The sequence below is a fragment of the Cydia fagiglandana genome, chromosome 3 (assembly GCF_963556715.1).
Source record: "Cydia fagiglandana chromosome 3, ilCydFagi1.1, whole genome shotgun sequence".
NCBI lineage: Eukaryota > Metazoa > Arthropoda > Insecta > Lepidoptera > Tortricidae > Cydia > Cydia fagiglandana.
The window spans coordinates 12,667,211-12,689,974 of record NC_085934.1 but is presented as its reverse complement, the minus strand read 5'-3'; the positions used below and the strand labels follow the sequence as shown (position 1 = coordinate 12,689,974).

At 43.8% G+C, this 22,764-nt stretch overlaps 3 protein-coding genes and 1 long non-coding RNA gene across 5 annotated transcripts in view; 2 read left to right on the top strand and 2 right to left on the bottom strand.

The window, feature by feature from the left end:
- The window catches only part of LOC134680049 (zinc finger protein 423 homolog), an 83,303-nt gene extending 77,181 nt beyond the window's left edge, over positions 1 to 6,122 (top strand). For both annotated transcript variants that reach the window (XM_063539042.1, XM_063539041.1), the window contains 5 exons: positions 1,058 to 1,265; positions 1,728 to 2,363; positions 2,554 to 2,835; positions 3,133 to 3,435; positions 5,046 to 6,122. In XM_063539042.1, coding sequence (XP_063395112.1) covers positions 1,058 to 1,265; positions 1,728 to 2,363; positions 2,554 to 2,835; positions 3,133 to 3,435; positions 5,046 to 5,849 — 2,233 coding nt within the window. In that variant the 3' untranslated portion in view covers positions 5,850 to 6,122. The remainder of the gene's footprint in view (positions 1 to 1,057; positions 1,266 to 1,727; positions 2,364 to 2,553; positions 2,836 to 3,132; positions 3,436 to 5,045) is intronic.
- LOC134680127 (uncharacterized) overlaps positions 1 to 22,764 on the bottom strand; it is a 297,055-nt gene that overhangs the window by 219,537 nt on the left and 54,754 nt on the right. The gene's annotated exons all lie outside the window — the stretch shown is intronic.
- Positions 6,248 to 11,070, bottom strand: LOC134680050 (inactive CLIP domain-containing serine protease A8-like). The gene is made up of 6 exons (XM_063539043.1): positions 10,330 to 11,070; positions 10,093 to 10,245; positions 9,909 to 10,006; positions 8,492 to 8,752; positions 8,019 to 8,220; positions 6,248 to 6,562 (listed from the first exon to the last, which is right to left on the bottom strand). The coding sequence occupies exons 1-6, from the start codon at positions 10,966 to 10,968 to the stop codon at positions 6,401 to 6,403; spliced, it is 1,515 nt and encodes a 504-aa protein (XP_063395113.1). The 5' UTR covers positions 10,969 to 11,070; the 3' UTR covers positions 6,248 to 6,400.
- The window catches only part of LOC134680069 (C-Maf-inducing protein-like), a 58,661-nt gene continuing 49,075 nt past the window's right edge, over positions 13,179 to 22,764 (top strand). Inside the window, exon 1 of the mRNA XM_063539080.1 lies at positions 13,179 to 14,539. Within this exon, the coding sequence (XP_063395150.1) occupies positions 13,898 to 14,539 (642 nt within the window). The 5' untranslated portion in view covers positions 13,179 to 13,897. The remainder of the gene's footprint in view (positions 14,540 to 22,764) is intronic.

The following is a 22,764-nucleotide window of genomic DNA, read 5'->3' as shown; positions in this document are numbered from 1 at the left end:
CACGCAATTTGTCGGCCCAACGAACCGCCGTCGAGTGAAAAGAGATGATGCGCTGACAAATGGCGTCGAGGGTCTCACAAAAATGAAATAATGGCCCGTACCTAAACTGGCACGACGAGCCCGGCCATTAGCGGAGGTGTTTGGGCGAACGCCTCTATTCTGTAGTTTGCGTGAAAAGCCTCTTTGTTAGTTCTGTTTGGTTCGTGCTTTATGTGGGCACTTATGTCTCATATGACAAATTGTCATCAGTGGTCACATAAAAGACGACTTTATCTCTCGTGGATGTTTTCGAACTGACATTTACAGTTTTTGTGGGTGTAATTTGGGAATGTCTGACGCTTAGCTCATAAAAATGAATCTTATTTATTATTCTATTTAGGCTTAAGTATAAGTAAGTAAAGTAAATTGTACCATTACCTACGCTCCGCGATTGTTGCGCCATTGAGCGTCCTAACTAAATTGGTTGTTCAATACTTACGCTATATAGAATTATCAATTTAGCAAGAACCATAAATGGCATAACAATCCCGTGTGTACTAACTAGGTAGGTATCTCTATATCTACATTTATCTTCAAAATCAAAATTATAAGCGTCTAATATGTACCACAGTCATCCATCAGCAAATAGTACTTAAAAAACAAAAATCATTTACACTGAGCGAAAAGTACAACAAAAACACACTTAGAATTACAAAAATAAACTTAATCCGGGGACAAGGAGAGTTAACTAATAGGAAAAAAATTACTTTTGCAATTTCTATTATCTGTTTGTTGAAATTATATTTGGGATTACTGAGCTGTTTGTAGAAATAAATAAACTTTACAGAAATAGGTAGTGAAACGTCCATAATTATTACTAAAACTTCATTTTTTCCCCCAGTACAGAAGTGTTTTTTAATTCCTGGTGATGATTTTTCTCTCAGTGTAGGTACTTTTATATTGAAAATGTAAACTAACCATTTTCTTGCGAGATCCACAATAATGATGCTTTTTAGGGTTCCGTACAAAAAGTTAGTAGGGTTTTTCTATGTTTCTTACACGACTGCCTTATTTCCAGCGATCACCTAAAGATCCACATGAAGACGCACGACATTCAGAAGCCATTCCAATGCACCGTGTGCAACCGCGGCTACAACACCGCGGCGGCGCTCACGTCGCACATGCAGGGGCACAAGCGCGACCGCGAGGGCCGGGAGACCGAACGGCGGCGCGCACTGCGTTGCCCGCGGTGCGGAGACGCTTTCCGCAGGACTGACCTCTTACAGGTTAGTAATAGTCCTATATTGCTTTGCTTTATTCAATCGCGGCTAAAACACCGCAGCGGCGCTGACATCGCGCAAGTAGTGCGACTAGCGCGACCGCGAGGGCCGGGAGACCAATGCGTATAATAAGTGCGGCGGCGACACAGGTTGGTCTGTGGGCGGCGAGGAGTACGCAGCCCGCGATGCGGGGACTCTTTCTGCAGGATTGAGCTTTTACAGGTTATTAGTCCTCCATATTACCTACATAATATATTGTTAGTTTATTCAACCGCAAAACCGCTCACGTCGCACATGCTGTTACATATAGAGGGTCACAACCAAGACCGCGAGGAAGATCTGGATAACTCCTTAAGATATGCTTCAATTAAAATTAAACTTATTGATATTACGTACCTAAGATTTAGGATTTAGGTTAAGCTACCTTTAGTAATTTAACAATCGGAAACATTTTTTGTCCGTTTCCAGGCTCACATGACCAGCGCCCACGGTGTTGACGCAGCGGCGCTCACTCCCCCGCGACGCGTCGCCTCGCAGCCGCCACCCACGCTCCTTGCCTGCATCTACTGCACACGAGACACCTTCACGAGCATGGAGCAGTTGCAATTACACGTCCGAGCCGCTCATTCAGCATTACTTAATGGCGAAACCCCTTCAGATCAGGTCATCGAGCAACCCGCACCTACGGATCTAAGCAGGAGAGCTGAAGAACCGTCGGTCAAGCGTCGGCGCTCGGACTCTGCGACGCCCCAACTGGCCTTGTCGCCTGGAACTCTTCTCTGCAATCAATGCGACGCGGCTCTCCCTGACTTTGAAGCATTTCGCGCACATTTGAAAGGTCACCTCGAAGAGGGTGGGGAGTTGAATCGATCTAGCCCAACGCCGTGCCCTCACTGCGGGGCCTCTTTCGCAGATGCGGCGGCTTCGGAGCGCCATCTCGCCGCACACTATCTGGCGGTGTCCTGCGAATACACGTGCCACAGCTGCGCGCGTAGTTTTCCTACGCCGGACGATTTGCAAAAGCATCTACTGGATCTGCACGCTCATCACCTTTACCGCTGTTCTCTTTGCAAGGAAATTTTTGACTCGAAAGTAGCCATTCAGGTGAGCATTTATAGGTTTTATAAAGTACCTATATCGATTAGGTATTTACAAGCTCTTACATTTAACGAATAGTCCACAGCACTATTTATTTAAATTAATAATTATTGTGATTGGTTAACCGTAAATAATGTGCTTTCGACAAAGCGCTTGTTTTTCCTTCTCATAGGTACAATTTTTTCTTGCCCCTCAGGTACACTTTGCCGTAGCGCACAGCGGCGAGAGCAAGGTATGGGTGTGCCGGTCATGCGGCGGCACGCCGCTACGCTCGGAGGCGGAGGGCGCGGCGCACGTGCGCGCGCGGCACAGCGCGGCGCGCTGCGCGTGCGGCGCCGTGCTGGCGGGCGCGCGCGCGCTGCGGGCGCACGCGCAGCTGCATGCCTATCGCTGCCCCGCGCCCGGCTGCGCCGAGTCCTTCGCCGTGCAATACCTGCTCGAGAGGCATATGCAGGCGCACCACGCCGTCACACACCAGGTTAGAAGGACATTACTATACAAATATATAACTGCTAACAATCTTCAACGATTTCTAAGATCTTCTTTTACATGTATTATGTAATGTATGTTGATTTTTTTACACACCTCAACAAACTTGACACACTCAAATACAAACAAGTGTTTGTGATTTCTTAATTTTTTTATTATGGTGCAATTAAAACTTCTACAACGAAAAGAAAGTTTCAGATTATTTCGTTTTCGACTACCTATGACTTCTATTATTGACAAAAAAGAAGTCAGATTATACAAGAATTACCTGTTGTTCATACTTTAGGGTTTGAACGGCGATAGCACGCGACCAAAGCGAGTAGAAAACAACAACTCCGGCGACGGCGCGGACGGCGCTTGCTCGCCGTGCGCCGGGGGCGAGGCGGGCGGCGACGAGCGCCGCCGCAAGAACGGCGCCGTCGCGCTGCAGTGCGCCTACTGCGGCGAGCGCACGCGCTCCCGCGCCGAGCTGGAGGCGCACACGCGCGCGCACTCGGGCGCCGCCGCCGCCAGGCACAAGTGCCTCATCTGCGACGAGATCCTGCCCTCCGCTGCCGTGCTCGCCGAGCACAAACTCACGCATTGCAAGGTAAATAATGCCCTAATTTTTATTGAAGATAAGATATTTAAATTGAGTACCTATTACAGTTACGTCTGGAAATATCGATACAGACAAAGTGCCAAAAATATGTATACACGGCCTTATTGCCCATTGTAGCTTGTATTGTAGCTCGGGCGATTTTCCGCAACTCGACGTCTTGCGCCTATTTTGCGTGATAGGGGGTGGGCTAGTCTTGCCAGCCCAGCTCCTCGAGGAATCCTATCAAACCTTTGATGTTGAGTAGGACCTCGGGGAGGTCACTCGGGGATCCGAGATGTTTTGCCCTGTATGGGGCCAATCCGCTGCATTCCAACACCACGTGAGAGGCTGTTTCTTCTTCCTCCATGCATCCACGGCATAGGGGACTGTCTGTGACACCTGTTATAAAAAGATGTTTGTTAAAAAGTCCATGACCTGTTATGACACTGGTTACCATACTCAGTCGAACCTTTCCTAGTTGAAGGAGCGCCCTTGTGAGCTTACCGTTCATGCTAGGCATGGCCTGCTTGGCCTGTCTGCATCCAGTTTGGTTTAGCCAGTGTTCTGTGTGTAGTTTCCCTGTACGTGCCAGCAGCATTGAGCGTACCTTACTAAACGGTATCGGGAGGATCGGTTCCGGGCCTATCGCCCCCGCACCCGATCCTTGTCTGGCGAGCTCGTCCGCGGCGTCGTTACCTCGGGATCCACTGTGTCCTTTGATCCATTGTAAGGTGATCTTATTGTTCTGACATACCTCCATTAGTCGTTCGTGGCATTCGTGTATAAGTTTGGATGTGACTATATGGCTTTTTAGGGCCATTAAGACTGCTCTGCTGTCGGAGAGTATGCGGATGGAGGATCCTACTACCTTCCTTGCAGTGATGGCAGCCGCCGCGTTAATGATGCCCATGCACTCGGCCTGGAATACCGAGTTATGGGCTCCTAGCGGAGTGGTGATTGACATGTTCAGGTCTTCTGAAAAGGTTCCAGAGCCTGATCCGCTGTCTGTTTTGGACCCATCAGTGAAGATTCTCAGCTCCCGGGGATTGAGTCCTTCGTAGTTGTCGTCCTCAAATAATTGTATTTTGTACCTTTTGTCAAAGATAGCTTGTTTGTGAATTCGATCCGTGCCCGCCATGAGCACTGGAAATTCGCTGTATACTTTTTCCAGGCATGCTGTGTGAAGAGCTCCTGTGGTGTTAGACCATATATTGAGGGTTCGTAACCTTACCGCTGAGAGACTGGCCTCTTGTTGTATGTGTAGGTGCAGCGGTGAAAGGTTTAGCATGACCTCCATGGCTGCAGTCGGAGTGGACCTCGTGCAGCCAGTGGTGGCCGCGCATGCGAGCCTCTGGAGTCTTTGTAGCTTGTCTCGTACGTTGCCTAGGTTTGTTCTTGGCCACCAAACCAGCCACTTATTGCCCATATTTTAAGATATATTTAGACGTGACTGTACAGTCAGCAGCAGAAGTTGCTAAGCGGGCGAGATGTTCACAATAACGCTCAGCAACTTCTGCTGCTGACTGTACACCTAAACAACAACACAAATATTCAAACATATCTTCCTCTGTTCAATTCTTATGGATATAATTTAGAATTGATCAAATTCGCAATTTCAGGTGGTAGCCGGTGACATGTGCGCTCGATGCCGCGCGCGACTGCCGTCCGAGGAATCTTTCCTGAGCCATATGGCGCGCCACCATCCTGCGCTGCCCGCGCCCTGCGTCGTGTGCCGCCAGACGCTCGCTTCCGAGGCCGAGGCGCGCCTGCACGCGCGATTCCACCTGCGCTGCTCGGGTGATGAACAGCGCTGCGCTATTTGTCTGCGCGCGCTGCCCGAGGGCGAGGCCGGCGCCGGAGCGCGCGCCTGCGCCGCATGCTACGCGCGCCACGCCGCGCCGCGCGCTCCTCCGCCCGCCGACCACGACTGTCGCCTCTGCCGTCGTGCCCTCGGTTCGCCCACACGTCTGCAGGCGCACCTCATTGAACACACGTTCGCGGGCATCGGCGCATTCACCTGCTACCTTTGCTCCGCCGTATTCACGAGCGCGGCCGGCCTGCAGCGCCACCTACCCGAGCACGCGTCCGCGCCGCGTCCCTACGACTGCGCGCGCTGCGGCCTCAAGTTCTTCTTCCGCGCGGAGCTCGACAACCACTCGTTCGTGCATCTCGAAGAGGCAGAAATAGCGCAACGAGCGTTCTACGAGGCGTATGCGCGCGGCGCGGCCTCGGCGTGGGCCGCGTTGGCCCCGCCGGAGCCGACGCCCGCCTCCGAGCCGGACGCGCCCGTCAAGCGCGAGCCCGAGATAAAGGAGGAGAAGACGGACGAGTACATAGAGGTGGGCTCGCCGCCGCCGCCGCCGCCGCCCTCGCCGCCGCCGGCCGAGCCCGTCGTGAAGCAGGAGAAGCCCGACGAAGACTGAAGGGTCCGTTGACCTATTTCGTCCGTGACGCGGGCCCATCCCCGCTGCAATACTAGATTACGTCCCGACTAGCTTATGTTAGATAGATAGTTATGTTAAAATTAATATAATAATCGTTGAAATTTTGCGTTTAGAACGCCGTATTTTCATTAAGTAAAAAAATATCATCATTATGTTGATTAAGTGATGTATGTTTTATAATGTTTACATGGCTATTTGTAAAAATTGTTAAGTTAATAAATTATCCTGTTAAGCTTCATTTATCTAAGCGAACCTTTGTTTTATTTTAACCTTTAAAAATGCTCAGATAAGGTACCTATGTAAGGAAAAGACGCTTTGCACGAGGAATTACGTACATACATTGAAAAGGCTGTTCCTATTTCTAACCCTGTCGCGTAACTATACATATATTGCTGTCCCGGGGCGGGAGTCCCGGTCCCGCCCATGACGACGGCGGTCAATGACACTGTGCGAGCGGGATAGCAATATAATTATGCGCGTGCGGTTAATATACCATGGAGATACGACATTCCTTGAGATAATAAATCCTCCTAAGCGGTAGCCACCTGAGCCTGTATCCAGGGCAGCAACGCGGCGACGTTGACGTAGGCGGCGGGCACGTTGGCATTGGCGCAGCCGAGCCCCCAGGCCACCAGCCCGACCACCACCCACTGCCCGTTGACTTGGCACACGAGCCCCGAACCGCCGTCGCCCTGAAACGATTCAACTTCGATTTTAGAGGTCCGTCCTACTGCATGACGTCCTGTTTTTTGCAGCAGGAACGGTCTCCTGCAAGGATCCAGTTTTCTGTAGTAGGTATGCGTGCAGTATCCCGCAAACAGAATGCTCGTGTGAACGTTGCTATATTAGCACCTATACTACTGAAACGGGATCCTGCAGAAAACCGTACCCGCAAAAAACTGGACGTCAGTGGGAAAGAGCTCTAAACCAGTAATTACTGACGGTACTTATTAGGTATTGCACGGCAGAGGGGTATTGAGGAGTTGTTCTTATGATTGACTACCTTTGGATCCACCTTCACACTAGTTCCGACATGCCACAACATTAGTTCTAATACGTAGTTAACATAGAATGTTATAGAAATCACGTTTAATGAGCGATTGTTAACTTTGCCCTGCTTGGATGTCCTACTTTTCAATTACTAACGAAGCATGAAGGCACTATATTACAAGGGCACGCTACATACTCGTAATTTCACATAACAGTGTGCGCCCTTAGGGCTAATTTGTATAGGTACTTACTTATTGGTGTAAATTAAAAAGTACTTGATCATTAGGTTGTTTGTTGACCACATCAATTTAGATTTATGTTTAGGAATTACAGTCGGCATCGTTGATTAAAAATCAATATTACCTATACCTACTCGTAAGTCTATTGGTGTAGGTATATAAGGCCACTTCATCATCTCAGCCATAAGACGTCCACTGCTGAACATAGGCCTCCCCCTTTGGGGGGTGAATGCCATAATCGCCACGCTTGGCAGGCGGGTTGGCGATCGCAGTCGAGTACACCGAATTTGAGGGACGCTGCTGCCCGTCCACCGGTGGTCTTGGACGTAGTTTAAGGACATACCCGGGACATATAAGGCCACTTACCTACTTATAATCTTTAATATGGGGCTATTCATAAATTGCGTCATTTCAAATTAGGGGGGGGGGGGTCTGGACATCGGATGACGGTAGCATGAAGTAGGAGGAAATGGGGTCATTTGAAGCATGATTTTTGGATGATTATAGGGGGGGGGGGGTCAAAAATCGTCAAAAATCGATGACGTAATTTATGGACAGCCCCTATGGTCACTACTAGTCATTTTTATACGACAAAGCACCCAGAAGTGTTAATAACTTACAGATAAATATATACCTATCTACGTATGTTTGTGTAGTTCTTACTGTAAGCTGTTGTTGCTGCTGGCTGTAGCGTAGCACCCTTCCTATTGGTTAGTACTTCGCTGTGTTACAGGAATTGAATATACTTAGCGCCACTTGCACCATCCCACTAACCCGGGGTTAACCGGTTAAACCTTTTTTAACCTAAATTTTATGAATCTATAAAAAAAAAACCTGGCGTTACCATGGTTACCATAGTCCTGGTTAAATGGATATGGTGCAAGTGGCCTAAGGGCCAAGTACTCTAAGGAGTACTTACTGTACATGAATCCTTATTTGCTTCACCGCCAGCACAAATGAAGGACGTGGTGTCAAGAGCGAAGCCGGGGCCTAGGCGTGCCGCTTGCATTTGAGATTGGCACGTGGCTGGGTCTACTATTGGCACGTCTACTTTCTTCAAAATCTGCTGGTATTGCCCTTGCAGGCCAAACATATTTTTACCCCATCCTGATACCCAACACCTGAAATCGATTTTTAAGCGGCATTAAAAGCGTCATCGTGACAATGACAAGTCTGTGGTATTAAAACAATTGATTAGAGATTCCATATTACAGGTACCTGTGTGTATACGATAAGTAGTTGACAACCTGTAGAAAACATCCAATTTTTTTCCGCGTTTTCGAGGTTGGTCCCATAGAAAAAGTTGCCCAGTATGACCTAAACATTAATGGGTCTCTTTCTTTGCCTTACGTTCTGATGCATACTGTATGTATAACCTACCGTGTAACTTACCTCTGACCAGTATAAGTAGCCGCATTGGATGCTGGCAAGCATGCTCTGTTAATAGTAGCAACAGAACCAGGCATAGGCGTCAAAGGGACCGGAGTCGACAGTCGCAGTACAGTGATGTCATACTGCAAGGTGGTGGGGTTGAAGGAGGGGTGGCTGGACACCTTGGCGACAGTGTACTCTTGGTATGGCACCGGCTCGTAGGTCCCGGCGGCGTCCCAGTCACCCAAGCGCACCTTGACGTTAGGAGCTGCACCTGATACGCTGTAATGTAACAAATTGGGTACAGTCAAAACTCTTATTAGGATCCCAGGCTACGTTGTATGCTTACTGCTGCCACAGAATAAATAATAGTACTACCGTATGTACAGAAAGGAAACTTCCTACAAAACGGAAGTTTGACAGCGGTTCAGGGTCGAATCATGCTATACCATTCTAACATATGGCACTATCCCTTTCGGCTATTTAGGGTTGTCAAAATTCAAGTGATTACCTTATATGTGGTCGTGCACGCAAAAGGAAGTCAAGTGGTGCCATCAACCCTAAAAATTGCTCGGAGCAATGCTGAGCCGAGCGGAGCCGAGTTTGGCCGAAGTCAGGAGTTTCGCACTCCTGCTGCTGCTACTTGCTGTGTAGCTGGGATTCCTTTATTTGTTTCTATTGTAAGCGTTAAAAAATGACAAAGAATCGAAAAGTATATTACAACTTAAGAGGAAAGGGGACGGCCGCTTCTCCATACAAACGTAGTCTATTTTCCTCTCTGGATATTGACATTATGGAATATATATATTTTTACAGAAGTAATTTGATATTATAGCTATGCTCCTATGTTTGACTTCTTTTTAGGGTTCCGTACCCAAAGGGTAAAACGGGACCTTATTACTAAGACTTCGCTGTCCGTCCGTCCGTCCGTCTGTCACCAGGCTGTATCTCACGAACCGTGATAGCTAGACAGTTGAAATTTTCACAGATGATGTATTTCTGTTGCCGTTATAACAACAAATACTAAAAACAGAATAAAATAAAGATTTAAATGGGGCTCCCATACAACAAACGTGATTTTTGACCAAAGTTAAGCAACGTCGGGAGTGGTCAGTACTTGGATGGGTGACCGTGTTTTTTTTTTGCTTTTTTTTGTTTTTTTTTTTTGCATTATGGCACGGAACTCTTCGTGCGCGAGTCCGACTCGCACTTGCCCGGTTTTTTGATTATGTATTGTTAAAATTAGGAGTGTCAAACAGATTTCATACAAATATTTAATGCTTTTAACTCTTATAATAATTAAATAGTTTAAAAAAACAAACGTAGGGGCATAGCTGTTGATATATACAACAAAATATTTTCAATAATATTAATATCCAGAGAGGAATAGTCCTTTTCCGTTTGAATGAAAAGGCGATAAAAAGGTAATTACACTTACACATAAGTAGACAGTCGATGAGTCACTGTCAAAACGTTGAATTGGTCAATTAGCACTCCTCCCGCGATGTAATCGTTCTGTTTTGTTAAAATTAGTGCCTGGAAAAGTAAACCAAGGCGCATAAGTAATATCAGTACGTCACACAAACATTTATCACACTGAACGTAACTTTTAATATCCTAACCTGCCACGGATATTCTCCGAAATTGGCCTGCCCAGAGGCTGGAGCGATCGCTGTGGCGGGTACTGTCTGCAAAGTGCCGCATGCTATCACTGTAGTCGAGCTGCCACAACAGAGTACCTGCCCGGCAGGACACGTGGGTCCTGATCCACCTCCCTGAAACAATGTGACATTACACATATTGTAGCCACAACAACTACTTGATAGTGATATATGATATACGTACGCGTCACAACTTACCGGCGTTACAATTCTAATATCAATCAAACCACCCCCAGCATTAGTTCCATTATTGGTGCAAGTGCCTGCTGCTACGCACCTGCAACCCGCTTGTCTTTTGCGGATTCGATGACTGGCAGTTTCCATCATGCCTGATTTGTCCAATTTATTGGTAGGAATCGTGTTTAATTGAATACTTCGTCGCTCCCTAGGGAATCTCACAGCGGTGTTGTAAGACGGCACTTGGGCACTATATCCTATAATCGGAGGCACCTGCAACGCCGCTGACGGCGCAGGGGTGGTGCCAAATCGCGGATCGATCGACGGCATGCCTGCAGCGGTTTCGTCAAGATTAATGATACAAACAATATCAGGGGTGTCGCAAAGAATAACAGGTAAAAGTACTCCACCTATTGGACCCGTTGGAGCTGTAGGAGCCATGGTTGGTGGAGCGCCGCCACCGCCACCACCTGTCATGGTCATAGGAGGTCCTCCAGTCATGTTCATTGGTGGCGGAGGTCCAGTCATATTAGGGCTCGCTGTGGTTGTCGTTGTAGGCACGAGTATAGGAGCCGGAGGAGCTCCCACAACAATGACGTTTGTAGGGGGCGAGTTAGCGGGCAGCATGCCCAAACATGCAGTCAAAAGCCACAAACACATTTTGTCCAGTTAAATTATGATTGTTAACCGGAGTGCGAACCGCACAGCAGATGGCCCGCGACTGATGGTCAGGTATGAAATCGGAGCTGGTGATGAGTGAGCATTAAATATGTCCTTATGATGGTATTTCCCTAACAATTGTAGCCTTCATGGTGTAATGCGCTTGATCACATAGCGTCAAATTGTTGCAATTTACAAAATGTGAATAACTAATTTGTTTTACATTTTGTAATCCTATTCATCTTTTGTAGTGCAAGTGTTACAACTATGACATAAATTTATTGACTGCTGGGTGCTTGACCACCTAATTCAAAATCACATGAATAGGGCAATAAGCTGTCATGTAATGTAAGTGTCGCGAAGATATTCGTACTCCCTTTTGCTTGTAAGTACGTGGTGTATTGAAAAGGTACGAAACCGAAAGGTACTTTTTTATTTTTTAGGGTTCCTTAACAAACTACGATTTATTAAGTCTACCACTTAAGTAGTTGGTAAAGAAGGTAAAAGTTACGGGGTGATTTTCTAGAAGAAGGAAGCTAAGTTTTGAAACTAAAGTAGGTACCTAGTCTAGAGTTATAGGGGACTAGGGTTTTTTTTTTGTAATTGAGTAATTGATTTGAGTCAAACGGTCCTCGCTAGAGATACGGGCGGCCGCTTGCTCTTTGTTTCAGTAAGAGCTGTGTTGGTAATGGATTGCGGTGTCTGTTTAGTGGTTTTGGACAGGTTCCCCCAAGTTTTAGGTAGGGTAGTTTATTTATGCATATAATGTAAGTAATATGTACATTTTTAATACAAACCAGTTTTATGTAGCCAAGCCTTCAACTAGTCCGTAGCTGACCATGATAAATTCTTACCAACTGCGCCAGCCAACTCTTAATTGAATAAGGCAAAGGCTTAATATATACCATCACTGATTGACCGAGCGATTCAGCTTGGGCAAAAATGCTTTCGTATGTCCAGATGTTTTCCTCTTCGGGTAAACTCAAATCTCAACCGATTCTCGTAAAATTTTGTGAGCAGGTTCGATGGTTAAATATATATTTTGTCGATTTAATTTTGGATTTTTTTTAATGGCGGAGCTAGGTATACATTTATTCAGTTATGCTCGCATTGCTAGCGAGGTCTACAGCTCACAATTTCTGGCATTCTTCTGCCCTCTGAAATGTTTGACGGTAGACTTTATACATAGTAATTAATAAGCAAATAACGTTGCCTTGGCATCCTAAGGTGGCCGGACGCTAACCTAGGTACCTAGGTAGGTAACGAAGGAAACCTAGGTAGGTAAGGTACCTATACCTTCGCTACCACTGCCGTGTTGCCGCTGGGGCGTTTCGCGCTGACAGATTATCCATGTTTTTTTGCTAGTCACCGAACCATGTCGTAGCCAAAATAATAAGTACTTAATCACGGATGGTGCGAACTGTAAAAATTATAATTGTAATCGCAGCGTTTATGGAGGTTTAAACTGAGTCATGTTCACATGTTCTATGTAAATAGTATTTCACACAAAATTATTAAGTATTCGTAAGTGGAGCAGGTAAAGACCTAAAGAAATAAATAGCCTAAAATATAATATCATTAAACTTGTAAGTCCCCTCGTACTTGTACAAGTACACATTAAATTCGCGTTAAGAACTCATAAAGAAATAAAAGAAAGTTCCAAATTCATAAGCGCAAAAATTGGCTTGGTTCTTAGTGACAGTCAATGCATGCCCAATTCGAACAATGCTTATAAGATGTCACAGCGGCACGATACCGTTCTGTCAGTGTCTAAAGTGACGTTTCTGGTTGTTGACTTATGACACTGTCTCATTGGGATGGTCCAATGTCAAAGTTTTCGTAGCGCTACGCTCTCGTAGCGGATCCCAGCGTGTTCCCGCTTTGTAGAGGAAAGCGACTACGAACAGAGAACCCGCCGAGCTGGTTCCTGGCATTCAATGTGTTAATGTCTTAATGTACGTATGCAGTCGTGCGCGACGCGCGACAATTCAAGTCATGCTAGGGAGTCGAATATCTCATATGGCGGTCCCACACTAGCAGTTATACTAGGTTTGTGGGTCACAGTGTTTAAATTCAAAATAATATCCTTTTATAATCAACTGAAATTACGACATATAAATAACACCTGGACTGCGAGTGCTATCAAAATCGTTGCAGACTTATCTTGGTCTCACTGTAAAAGCAACAAGAATTTTATTAGCCTGAAAAAAACATGAGAAGATGCCATCTGTCGTTGGAATGGAGAACTACGAAGCTAACGTCATAACAACGGGCGAAGTTTAATTAGAAAACTTCGTAGCCGGCATTGAAGGCAGCTGGGTCAGCCCGCTAGATTAGGAGCGAGCGACCGGAATACCGATATAGATGGCGCCAGGCACGAACTCGTCGGGCGCCGCTTTCGCGCACGCCGAGCGCCGGCCATACGGACGTCAATACAAACAACAAGACTACAAACGAAACGAGAACGTTACGTATATGTACAGCTTACGGCGACAAGCGCAGCCAGTAGACAGCAGAGCTCAGTTTGCGCACTCTGCTTGTATTTAGAGGTTGAGCGTGCACCCACTTGACTCGGGGAGATATCGTTATCGCGTGTTCGGATCGGATCATGACTGATTTGTGCTGTTTATTCTGGGGAACTCTTGCAATAGTTTTTTATACAGTGAGTGAACGCGTTCCGAATATTAGGTTTATGGTATAGTTCAACGATTCTTAGTAGTCGAAATACAATATCAAAGTGTAAGTGTATACTCATCTCGTCCTGATAAAAATGTGCGCATCTGTCGTTTCGATTTGTTTATGTTTACACAATCCAGAGCTCGAGCTTCAGCTCCACCAAGGACCTGTCTCAGTCTGCAGGACATAATTAAAATATCGTATTCGACAGAAAGAGTTTTTTGACGGGGAGATCAACTTGTTGCCTTTAAAAATGCCTTCCTTTAGTCAAGAAATTAACGTGGATCTCAATTCCAACGAGAAAGACACCCTGAAAAATGAGCTAAGCGAAGAGAAGACGAACAATGATAGTAGATTTGTGCCCACCGATCGAGGTTCCGACAGCGTTCCGGAGGGACTCAATACCGACCAACGTCTCGCTTTCGCCTTAAGGGATTTTCTCTCGGGATCGTCAAATGCAGTCATTAGTGATAGTGAGGGTGAGCCATCCCCTATGGCCCTGGAGCACGGGTTACCGTTTATAGATGAGCCGATTGAATCTGAAGACGTGACGCAATCGGATGAGGAACGGCCTGCGTGCAGAGAAACGGAGGAAGTGCTCAACAACGCAGCCTGCCGGCTTAGGCGGTGGCGTGCCGCCTCGCGGAAGCTGAGGCGGCCTAGGATCATTGACAATTTGTGTTCCAGTGAGGACAGGAAGGGTAGCAAGTCGTGTAATGGTGGGCATACGGACCTGGCGGACCGGCTGCGGAGCCTGGCGGTGGCGGGCAGCATGTCGGCGTCGGCTGGCGAGTTGCTCTCGCTAGCGCCGCCGCCGCCAGCCGCCACCGCACCGCCTTCGCCTGGCTGCTTGCTCTCACCATCGCTGGCCGACCAAAGTTCTGCCGAGTACTTTGTAAGTGAATTTGATACCAAATAATTATGATTTTTATGCTGACAATGAAGAGGGTTGTAGGTACTCCAGTGGCGGATTTGCCATAATGCCCATAGTAGGCCCGGGCCCAGTGCAGAAAGAAATTAGGGGCGGCAAATTGTGCCAAAAATTCGCTGATGAGAACAAGAAATAACTTAAAATGATAGTCAATAGGTATGATGGGTGCTGCGAAAGGGGCGGCTATAGGGCCTGGGGCCTAGGGCGGCAAAGACTTCAAATCCGTCACTGTTGTACTCTATGCATCTTTCACTGCATAAGTCAAATTTCGGCACCTAATTCCCACCCTTACTTTAATCACCTACGTCATGACTATGCCTACCTTGTTTTCACATATGTTTTATCGTTACTCTGTGGGTACTTGTGCTTAAATTACCATTACGGTTAAGTTTACCTACAGTGTAAAGATAAACGATAACTATCTACTAATTTAAGGCCGAGCCACACCGGCTTGGGCTTGCGTGTGCGTGACGTGCGCGTGTGCGTGCGCTAAAATGTTGGAGCCGCACACGCACACGTCACGCAAGCGGTGTGCCATCTCTCATAAGGATCTTTATACTACAACGCCGCACGCGCACGTGCACGTCACGCACACGCAGCCGGTGTGCACAGGCATTATGGTTGGCCCATTCCAACCACAACACTGTGTAAACTTTCAACCGTAATGAGTAATGACTTTCGAATCTCAAGGCACCTTGAAGCTAGAATCACCTAGCATTATGTTTTCAAACAATAATTTGATTTAGCGATTCGTACGCACGTTTTATTGATATTATCCAAAAGTTAACTCTGTATGAAGTATAGTCAGCAGCAGAATTACCTATCTAGCGGTGACGAGTTGAGTTGTAATTTGAATACAACTTTATGGCTCCTCTACTCGATGGGCCAGCTCCGGCTACTCAAAGGGACGCAGCCATGCGGTAGAATGAGATAGCAATATCACTTGCTCCCTCTAACGCATAAATGCCTCCCTTGGAGTGGCCGGCGTTGGCCCATCGTCTAGAGGAGCCATTATAAACTGACATAGATGTCATAGGTATAGGTAGGATGGTATTCCACCTGTCCAATTTCTGTGCGTCTCACTCTCTCTTTAAGCAAAATATGAGACGCAGACGCAATACACATTGGACCAAGATATTGGACAGATGGAATACCATTCTTATTCAGTTATCCACGTAAGCTGAAGACGCCGACTCGTTTCCTTCGGTACAAGGTGTAATAAAAATAGTGGCGAACCGTTTAATCGCTTATTCGGTATCATGTTCTCATTAGGAAAAACATTTTGCGTCAAAACATTTTTTCTGCTTAAGTGCTTTTTCCTAATCAGAACACGATACCGAATATGCCCCCATAATTTTTGTTACACCTTGTAGGTAACACCCATTTCGGTTTATAATTTATACAGGGTGCTTGTGTACATCGTTTGCCAAATTAAAACGGCAGATAGGTTGAGTCATTTGCTATCTTCTCATGCCTAGAAAAACAAAATTGGCCATGGTTTTTTTTACTACTACGCAAGTAAAAATTTGAAATTTACGAAAAACTGGCATAGAAGTGAAAAAAAATGTGCGCCAAATTAAAAATTTCTAACCCTGAGAAGATAGCAAATGATTCAACTATATATGTGGTGATATAGTTAATGGTCCCTGCGTAATGCCCAACAACATATATACTAAAAGTTAGTGACAATTGCCGCATCTGAACTTGTAACAATATAACGGACCCCGTAGTCGCAATTATAAAGGCACTTTGCATTTCCATAAAGGCACTTTGCATTAACTATGAAAGCGTATTCTATGAAAATACATTTTCTATGAAAGTAGGTTCAAACCAGTGAAGTTTATAACCCACTCATTCATGACATGCATAGGTATAAGTCACTCTTGAAATCCTTCAGGATTTTCTCAGCACCTTATTATGTAAAATGTATGATTCAAATCTTGAACCACTTCATGCTAATATGGAGGTTATTTTATGAATTCAGTTGGAAGGAAGCCAAAGGCATTCCTCAAAAAAAACCCAACAACATGCTATATTAAGGCCAAATTTATTGTTAATATTTATGTACGTACACTGGCTACATACATATCCTTCCCTATCTAGGTACTTGCAGTGCCTACTTACTTTTGCGTTTACCCCTATATGTTGATCTGCGGGAGTTGTGGTTAACCAATCGCGAAGGTCTACGTAAAAGCTGGCGCCGCCGACCGCTGGTGGTTGTCATTGATATTTTATAAATATATAAATATAGATATGAAATGTGTATATGATATTCATTTCAGTATTCATTGCGCACCTATTTACTGGTGCAAATGCGACACGCACCTACCTACTCGTACTTATATCAATATTAAGACGAAACAGGAGCTGAGTTTTAAATATTTTAGGTAAATATACCAGTCTCGCTAACGGAAGCGGCTCCTAAAACTAGCGCGATAGGGACAAGGCGAAAAATCTCAAAAATCGAGGTTTCGTACTCGACTGTTTCCTCCTCCAAAACTTAACCAATCCTAACCAACCTTGAAAATCTAAATGATAGGTAGTGAAATTATCTGTGATGGAACGTTTTGCTTTTTTGGATAATTGATATCAGTTTTGAATACTACGCCATAATTAGGCCATTTTGGCCATTTATGAAGGGCTTGACTAGCGCCTCAAAACACAAAAATATCAAAAAAAGCAACAATATTACCTAATCTGTGTTGAAAAAATCATTGCTCTAGCATCGTAGCATCAAACCCACAAAGGAAACAGTCGAGTACGTTTGTATAGAGAAATGACTACTCCTGTTGGCTCTTAATATCAGATTTTTTTAATGTGTGTTTGTGTGTTAGTTTTGCTCCTTGGTTCGTCCATAAGCGAACAGATGCCCATCACAGTTAGATTGTATTTTGGGGAGAATTTCATGTACTTACTCACCGATACCGTTGAAAGGCGTCAGAAATTTTATCGAATAAATCAAGTTTCTGACGTCATCTACTCTCGGACGTCGATGGTTAAATTTATTCAATGTACTTCATCAAACATAATTTAATCTCATGAATTATGACTAACATTCATGAGTTTATGCAACTAACATAATCTTCGTCGTTATAAGATTATAATTATACATAGTACCTATAGGTATATAGGGCCTATGTCGGTTAGATAGTAGGGAAGTGGGTAGTATTACTATAGAAAGAGGGGCATGTGAAGTGAAACTTGATCATCTACCTGCGTCAAAAGTAGTAATTGCTCATATTTAATTTTACAGCATAATTTAAAGTTGCAAATAAAATATTGTTTGTTTGTTTGGGAAACCAGCAAGGGAAACATTTAAACCTATTGCGAAGTTTTGTAGGCATCTACGGCATCTAGTAGGATTCAATTTATATTTGTTTATGATCAGAAATCTTTTCAAAATTCTGCATGCAAGTTTTAAACCAGACTAAAAAAGTTACAAAACAGCCGTTACTGTGAACTGTCCTGAAAGAGGGTCATTATTGTTTAAAACGTGTGCAGAAAGTGATACGTTTCTTTGTGCTCTAGAGCATTTTACTGTCCAAGTACTACCTACGATTTTTTTTTTACCATAAGCAATTTAAATTTGGTTATAAATGGATGTGTTATACCATTTCCATTCAGATATTTAACTTACGATTCCATTCCTTGCCATTCCTTACTTAGTATTCCATAAATAACTATACTATTACCTAAATGATTAGTTGAAATCACTCTCAACAATTGCTACAAAAATAATTTCAGTCATATTAGGCATCATTTTTATCCCTTGGTTATGGTTAGTATTCATTCATCACTCATTTGCAAGGAATTTGCTTTATACCAGCTGTATAATTCTGTAAATAATATGCCAATAGCATATTTATCTATTCTTAAATTTGGGGCGTTCTATGCAGTCTATGCACTTTATGTTCTGTCTTATGTTAGAGGTATGCAATCCTCCTGCTGTTTCCATAGTACAGCTGGGATGCAGTCCGCCTGTGGTGGCTATAATCGAGTAGAATGGTGACGTTTGTAAATAGGATCATATTTTAAGTCGTGTCTTGATTATTATTTATTTGTGCACGTGTGATTCACCGTGTACCGCCAAGGCGCTCTGTTAACTATGTCAACCATTTGGCCCTAAACTACACGCACTTAATTAAGTCATACATAAAATAAAGGAGGGTTCAGTACCATTGCGCAACAATAAAAAATGTTACATGTCTTCCAGACACGAGTGTCTTACTTTAGGTAATAAAAGGACTTCATTTATGAAGGAAACAGCACCTCTAGCACATCTTGCATCCGCGACTAACGCTACGTCTTACGTAGGCGAACAACGCGCGAACGCGGCGCGGCGCGGCGCGGCGAAAGCGGCCGCCGCCGCGCCGCGCCGCGCCGCGCCGCCTGACATTCGCGTGCAAATCGCGCCGCACCGCGTTCGCAACGAGATCGCTTACGTAGGACACTTCTATGGGCATCAAAGGATTGATTTCGCCGCGCCGCGCCGCGCCGCGTTCGCGCGTTGTTCGCCTACGTAAGACGTAGCGTTAGACCGCGACTCGAGTCGCCATTTCCGCGGCTGTCAAATCTGTCGATTTCCATAGCATAACTTGTACCCGCGACTGCAACAGCCGCGTAGAGAACTCAAAGTCGCGGCGCGACTCGTCAGTGTTACCCGGCGAAATCAAAGTCTAAACAAATCGATATTTGCAAGTGGCAACACTGAATCGGAAACCAGGGATGCGCTAAATCATTCGTTCTTTGGTGGTAAAAAATCTAGTTTTTTGTCGATGGTTAAGTTTTTCCTGTCAAAGCCAAGGAACTTTCAAATTTTGTCAACATTTAATTACGGGAAAAAATATGAAAAAATGTAAGTAATAGAGCCTTATATACTTAATATTGATAATATTCCTTAAAATATATATTGTTTAAAAATTTCTGTTTAATAAACCTTTAAAATAAAATATTTTTGTTCTCATATTCCTGTTGTAAATAGTGTTTTTTTTTCAGAATAAGTTCAGCATTATCCTAGACACGATTGATATCCCGGCACCCAAAGGAAAATATTATTAACAGGAACGTGCCAACAGGACCCGAAGTGGAGATTCAGGAAAAGAAACACACTAGGCAAGCTTGTAGGTTTCAAACGCCGAGCTGTCCCCTTTTCTAAATTAACTAAGATGTGAGAAGCGCTTTAGCTTTAAGAACACCACCGAGGAAGTGAACTATTAATAATGACTCTAATGGTTATAGCGTACCTATCTAAGCTGCCACAGTAACTCTCAAATAAGTTTCATATAGTTTTTCTTGTGCCAATAATGGATGGCATGTGTGTGTACTGTGTACCTAACTGTTTATGATTTGACAAATTGATATGAAAAGCTTATTTCATAGTCCTTGATGAAGTCATGACCATATTTTATTGTCTTGTTTACAAACCAATTTTCTTTCCAGGGTGATATTTAATTGTCCTACGCCGCATGTCGAAGAAAAAGGAAGAGAGAAAATACTTTTCAAGGGTAATAAAGAAGATTCTTACAATTTCTCTATAGTGGTTCTAGATGTTAATATACATATATTAGGTTTAATAATAAGAAGTCGAATATTGCAAGAATATATAAGGCAAAGCAATATACTATTAATTTAAATATTGTTTTTTTTCTCTCCTGTATATTTACCTGAAAAGAAACAAAAATAAAGTAGGTAGGTAAGTACCTAGAACTCCTAGAAGCCATTATTAATTAGCTCCCCAAGGCCCACTTCATACCTAATGTTGACAGCAACATATCATAGCATGATCGTATCAGGCCCTGTCAAACATGAAGTGAAACATCTAGAACACGGGTATGTTTTAGAGGAGTTTCAATATGGTAGACCATATGATAACCGTACCTATGCTACCTACGCAGACTATGACATGAACGTAATGACTCCTTCAAAATATTGTTGGTCGGCTCGGTCCAGTCACGTCACGGTATGGTGTTGGCAGGGGACGGAATGGTTTAGTGGGAGTTGACTGATATTTCATACAAAGCATGATTTTGAGCCGGACATGATCCTGTTATAGCCACGTATTACATCATTCTGTTACAGTACGATGCAGCGGGCACAGGCCACATGTAGGTATGTTTTGTTGAAGTCGAGGAAGGTTCCAAACGGTACCTAAATAGTAAGAGATTGTTGAAATTAGACATCTAACCGTGATCCTAAATATTACTACTAAGACTATGGCTTACTTACTAAGTCGGATTGTTTGTTTTGAACATTTGTACCTACCCACCTCATCGGCTTCATTTATGTACAAGCAAAGCGGCCTCCGTTGTTAGGTTGATGAAAGTTTGGTGTAAGGAAGTCATAGGATTACTTTTACAAACTTACAAACCTGAATTGAAATTTAAAAATCCTCCATATGTACCTAATTACTTAATTGAGTACCTACAAGCTAGCTGTTTGAAATTAAAGTTGTAAACATGATGGGTGTGTTGTGGTACTTGTAGGTATCACCGTGCATAATCGATATAAGAGTGCGTAAAGCGCATTTAGTGATTGTTCCATACTTCCTTATTCCTTAGGGCAATAAGTAATTATACAAATTATATTATTGCATAATATATCAAACTTGTTTTTAAGTTATAATTATCATGAGTTTAGTTAAAAAAGTACAAGCAAACCACCCGCGAGAGCGAGTCGCGTTATAAAGTCGCGTAGACTTCGACTCGCGGATTGACATAAAGACGAGAGAATATTTTGTCTCTAAATAGGCAGTTGTGCTACGGATTTTAGTTCAAAGTCGCGATCGTTGTCATTTTCTGACAGTGACCTGATCGCGAGTTTGTCGCGGCTCTCGCGCGTGAGTTGTGCTGCCAACACGCGACAAGCCGCCAAGGCGCGCCGATCTGTCACTTCTCACGCCTGTCGCGGCCAGTTGTGCTAGAGGTGCTGGTCTTTTTTAAACATTTAAAAATGTACTTACACTTCAAATTACTTTTTATAAGTACAAGTATTTTCGTGACTATTTCTCAGACAATCTATAGATGGTCAAGTATATCTTGTCAGTAGAAAAAGGCGCGAAATTCAATTTTATATGAGACGAAATCCCTTCGCGCCTACATCTTTCAAATTTGCCGCCTTTTTCTACTAACAAAATCTGCTTGATCGACTATAATACTTACCTAATACCACTCACTATTCTAACTTTTAGGCTATTGGGACATTTAAATTATTAGACTAACCCATCGTGACAATGTCAAGGATATATTAGTAAAAATATTTCCTGTCCGTTTGCCTTTGTGAAAACTGCAAACTTGAACATGAATCATGTTTGCTTTCTCCTGCAGTAACGTCATCGGAGAAGCGTCGTCCGTTCTGCTTTCGAGGCGTACCGTGTTTAACAACAACGCATCTGACTCATTACGATTTATTAAACAATGACAATGAAACGTTTAACATCATTTAAAACATTATCTGTGATATTTTGATATCTCTCCCAAAAATAGATTCGACATATTTATAGTTACCGTATAGTTCGGTAGGTATTTCTTCTAGGGGAAAATTATAAGCACTTGTAGTAAAGGTTTAGGCAATTTGGTATTTTTCAATGCTTCAAGTCTTCCATAGATTTCTTGTATTTATTTAGACCCGGTAGTATAGGTGTCCATTCAAATACTAGTTCGTCATATTATCTATAAATATAGTTGTAATATTACAAACATATGATCTTAAATTTTATAAAATACCTACCACTAAGAAATCTGTTATACAAGAAAATGCAACTGAACGTTTTAACGATCCTATTAAATAGTATACACTATAAACAGCCCAATAGAGATACGGTTACGCAAAACATTAAATTATAATAACCTGCTATAATATTTCGTTTTAATGACAGCGTTTTACACAAAAATAAAACGCTAATTAAATAACTTACCCTATTCGGAACCTAATAATAATATTGAGAGTGGCAACACTGTTGTCGGTCGTATTGTCCTTTTCTAGCATATACGTCCCTCTCTCTCCCACACTCCCACCACAGCAGTTTGCTTTTTGGCGGTTGTCGCAAAAACAAATTTCCAACTCATTGTCTCAAAATTATACATATTTACACCAGGCAGGATTAAAACTTTAGGTTCCGAATAGGGTAAGTTATTTAATTAGCGTTTTATTTTTGTGTAAAACGCTGTCATTAAACAACTGTACCGCTATTC

Coding starts and splice junctions, on each gene's coding strand:
- LOC134680050 (XM_063539043.1), bottom strand. CDS start 10,968: ATGTGTTTGTGGCTTTTGACTGCATGTTTGGGCATGCTGCCCGCTAAC. Junction 8,753..9,908: donor CATCGACTGTCTACTTATGT/GTAAGTGTAATT, acceptor GTTACATTACAG/CGTATCAGGTGCAGCTCCTA. Junction 6,563..8,018: donor CAAATAAGGATTCATGTACA/GTAAGTACTCCT, acceptor GAATCGTTTCAG/GGCGACGGCGGTTCGGGGCT.